The 3,610-nt window shown below is 38.5% G+C and overlaps 1 protein-coding gene across 1 annotated transcript; it reads left to right on the top strand.

The window, feature by feature from the left end:
* The first annotated feature begins 1,475 nt into the window (after window positions 1-1,475).
* Window positions 1,476-2,892, top strand: LOC102626063 (rac-like GTP-binding protein RAC13). The gene is made up of 7 exons (XM_006467635.4): window positions 1,476-1,671; window positions 1,761-1,848; window positions 1,941-2,050; window positions 2,189-2,252; window positions 2,356-2,420; window positions 2,490-2,555; window positions 2,657-2,892. The coding sequence occupies exons 1-7, from the start codon at window positions 1,573-1,575 to the stop codon at window positions 2,753-2,755; spliced, it is 591 nt and encodes a 196-aa protein (XP_006467698.1). The 5' UTR covers window positions 1,476-1,572; the 3' UTR covers window positions 2,756-2,892.
* Window positions 2,893-3,610: the final 718 nt, after the last annotated feature.

The following is a 3,610-nucleotide window of genomic DNA, read 5'->3' as shown; positions in this document are numbered from 1 at the left end:
TATAGTTCGATCAGCTTATGATTCCCTTTGCCATCATCCTTTTGCTGCTCATGACAGAAATTGGAAGATTCCATGGAGTTGGAAAGGGCCGCAATCCATCCGCCTATTCCTTTGGCAGATTATGCATGGGAAGCTGAAGACTCACGACGAGCTTGCTAGGCGGCATATTCATGTTCCTCTAGAAAGTGATAGGTGTGGGGGTGCGGTCGAAGATATTCTTCATGCTTTGAGAGACTGCAGCTGCATTAAACAGGTTTGGCGTAAACTGGTCCCAAAGGCTAACCATAACTCTTTATTCAGCTCGATTCTTCGGGACTGGATTGCTGGAAATTTATAGAATAAATGGAAGATTGCTTCTTCCCTCCTTTGGGATTGTATCTTTGGTGTAGCAGTGTGGAGGCTGTGGTTCTGGAGGAATCATTTTTTATTTGCGGGGAAGCTGGTGGATAGTTCAACAATCTACATGGATGTTATGGCTAGAGCTTCTGAAATTTACAAAGTTAACAACTCCTTTATAAGCCAGCAGCCACAGAGAAAAGAAATCTTTATTCGATGGCTGCCGCCGCCATGGCCGTGGTGCAAACTAAATACAGATGGCTTGTGTAAAAATGGTTGGGAAGCAGGAGCGGGAGGGGTACTTCGAGACTCTGTCGGACATTGGATTTTCGGATTTTGTATGAAAATTGGGGAGAGTTCAGTGCTTATGGCCGAGCTATGGGGATTGTTTCAGGGCCTAACTCTTGCTTGGGATGTAGGCATAAAACGGCTGTTGGTGGAAGTGGACAGTCTTGGTGTTACACAAATGATTTCTAAACAGGTGGTCGTTCCTAATGTGTTCCATGCTTTAATAATAGCCATCCAGGATCTACTAAGTAGGAATTGGCAGATTTCTATCTCCCATATTTATCGTGAAGCAAATTCAGCTGCGGACTTCATAGCTAATATGGCTCATTCAGCTCCTCTTGAATTGCACGTTTACTCTAACCCTCCTGTGGGTATCTACTATATTATGTCGCAAGACTTGTTTGGGGTTACGCAACCCCGTTTTGTTCCTTTTTAGCTCGTCTTGACGAACCCCCTCTCATAAAAAAAAAAAAAAAAGAAAGATAATTATGACATGACATCAGCCTGGATAAGCACAATGCCAACCAACATTAACAGTGCTTAGCACCCATACAATATTTATAGTTTTCAACCTTATGACTTTGTTTATATTTACTTTAGTTTGTTCATAATTTATTCATCATACTAGTGTATTTGTTAATCAAGAAATCTTTTCTTTATATTTTATCATCATTAATCTTTCCCTTCCTTCTCCAACACTAAAACAAACCAACTAACGCCAGCACCAAACCAACTTTTGTTTCCCATTTCTTGCCCTGTCCTTGCACTTAAAGAAAAGAAAAGACAGAGAGCAATCATTCCAAATTTAATAGAGTCGTAACTATAGCTAGCTCAAGTGGGTGATAGGCTTTTGTATCAAGTTGTTAAATAACTCTTTCCATACTTTCCAATCCTCAACATTCTTCTCCATTCTCGTCTTAATATTCTGAGAAATTAAGGACTTGAAATATGAGTACAGCAAGATTTATCAAGTGCGTGACCGTGGGGGACGGGGCCGTAGGGAAGACATGTATGCTCATTTCCTACACGAGCAACACCTTTCCAACGGTACGCTTCTTTCTATGAAATTGACGTTACTGAAGTTATCATAGCTATCAGTTTTCAAAATTACGAAATTGATTTTGCTTTCTGTGCAGGACTATATTCCAACAGTTTTTGACAACTTCAGTGCCAATGTTGTGGTGGATGGTAGTACAGTGAATCTTGGACTATGGGACACTGCAGGTAATAAGCTCAAAGCTTTTATAACTTCATTAGATAGGGTGATTCAGATCAAGATAGTTGATTAACATAATCCGATCGTGAATCACATACAGGGCAAGAAGATTACAACAGGCTGAGGCCTCTAAGTTACAGAGGAGCTGATGTATTTCTGTTGGCCTTTTCTCTAATCAGCAAGGCCAGTTATGAGAACGTCTACAAAAAGGTTTTTCATCTCTCTTGCTCGTTTTTTGTTTCAATGTAAATAATTAGTTCTTGCGCGTTGCGTTGCATCACATATTTTCTTCAAAATTATTATCATCCAGTTGCTATATAAACTTGAACATAATTTACTGGGTAACAGTGGATCCCTGAGCTAAGGCATTACGCTCCCAACGTGCCAATCGTGCTTGTGGGCACAAAACTAGGTAAGCCGATAAATCATTAAGTTAAGCATCACAATAATCTTGAGTCTTAGCCTTCTCTAATTTGACCATCACCATATATGCCACGGTTCATGTTGAAGTGTAGATTTAAGAGAAGACAAGCAGTTCTCGAGTGGTCATCCTGGAGCAACGCCAATAACAACATCTCAGGTATGGGTAACAAATGACAATTCTAATTAATATGCTATTGTCTGCGTTAAATGCGAGAATGTTGAGCAGGGAGAAGAATTGAAGAAAATGATTGGTGCTGTCACTTACTTGGAATGCAGCGCAAAAACTCAAGAGGTACCAAAATACATTCATTCATTCAGAGCATTTGCATTGATCTCTTAACTCCTTCAAGTGCTTAGGCTGATTTTGATTTTTGTTTTATTATTATTTTTCAGAATATTAAGACTGTGTTTGATGCTGCAATAAAGGTCGCTTTACGGCCACCGAAACCAAAGAAAAAGCAACGCAAGCAAAGAACGTGTTCGTTCCTCTAAAAATAATATATATACTAGTATTAATGATTTCATTTGCCTTGAATTTTGTAATTGTTATTTTATTCACAAGTCATAAATTCTACTTCAGATCGATGTCTCTCAATTTGGTTGGCATGCTGCGAAATGAATTTTAGTATTGGCAGTAAATTTTTGTCCTATTCCTGTGTGTTAGAAAAGAGTTAAAGCTCGTAAAGAAGATCTGTAACAAAGCATACCGATTCTTTTTTGCCGCATTGCGAAGCAGATAAAAACGGGCTTCTCTGTTTAACGGGCTGGATCAATTGTTAAACCCGCCCAACTTGTTTCATACGCTCTAACCTTCTACCTAATTATAATTAATTTAAAATTCCATTGTTTCCAAAGCTCATAAATATTTGAGTTTTGACCCATGCAAGATAACCGCTGCGGCTGAGCGGTCGAGTGCATGGGGTTTCTCCTTTTTCTTTTTTTGTTTCCCCTCTAACCAATGCAGCATTTTTCAGTCATCAAAACTAAATTAAGGGAAGTCATAGTTCTTAATTGAGGCCGTTAAAACTGCCTATTTATCTTCAATTTCTTTTCGTTTTCTTTGTTCAAGGCGTTGCTTGCTTTATTAAAGTCAAGCGTGCACACGGGTGACAATTCCTCGAGCAGTTTTGGAGAATTAATAAAATTTTATATCATATCAATACTTTTGCTCAGGTATTTAAAAAGAATAACAGCAGTGGATCTGGAAACAACTAATATACAAAAAGTCTAACTATGAAGACACTTCATTAAAGTTATTTGATAAACGATTTTGACCGTATCAAATTATTCCCAGTGGCAGTATGGCACCTGAAATATTGCAATTAAGTTGAATAGTTAATGAATTTC

The sequence above is a fragment of the Citrus sinensis genome, chromosome 2 (assembly GCF_022201045.2).
Source record: "Citrus sinensis cultivar Valencia sweet orange chromosome 2, DVS_A1.0, whole genome shotgun sequence".
Taxonomy (NCBI): domain Eukaryota; kingdom Viridiplantae; phylum Streptophyta; class Magnoliopsida; order Sapindales; family Rutaceae; genus Citrus; species Citrus sinensis.
This window is presented reverse-complemented; position numbering and strand designations above follow the sequence as displayed.

Excerpts from the sequence above, each read along its gene's own strand:
- LOC102626063 (XM_006467635.4), top strand. The coding sequence starts at position 1,573 with ATGAGTACAGCAAGATTTATCAAGTGCGTGACCGTGGGGGACGGGGCC. Across the intron at positions 1,849-1,940 it reads TGGACTATGGGACACTGCAG|GGCAAGAAGATTACAACAGG; the intron begins GTAATAAGCTCA and ends AATCACATACAG. Across the intron at positions 2,556-2,656 it reads GCAGCGCAAAAACTCAAGAG|AATATTAAGACTGTGTTTGA; the intron begins GTACCAAAATAC and ends ATTATTTTTCAG.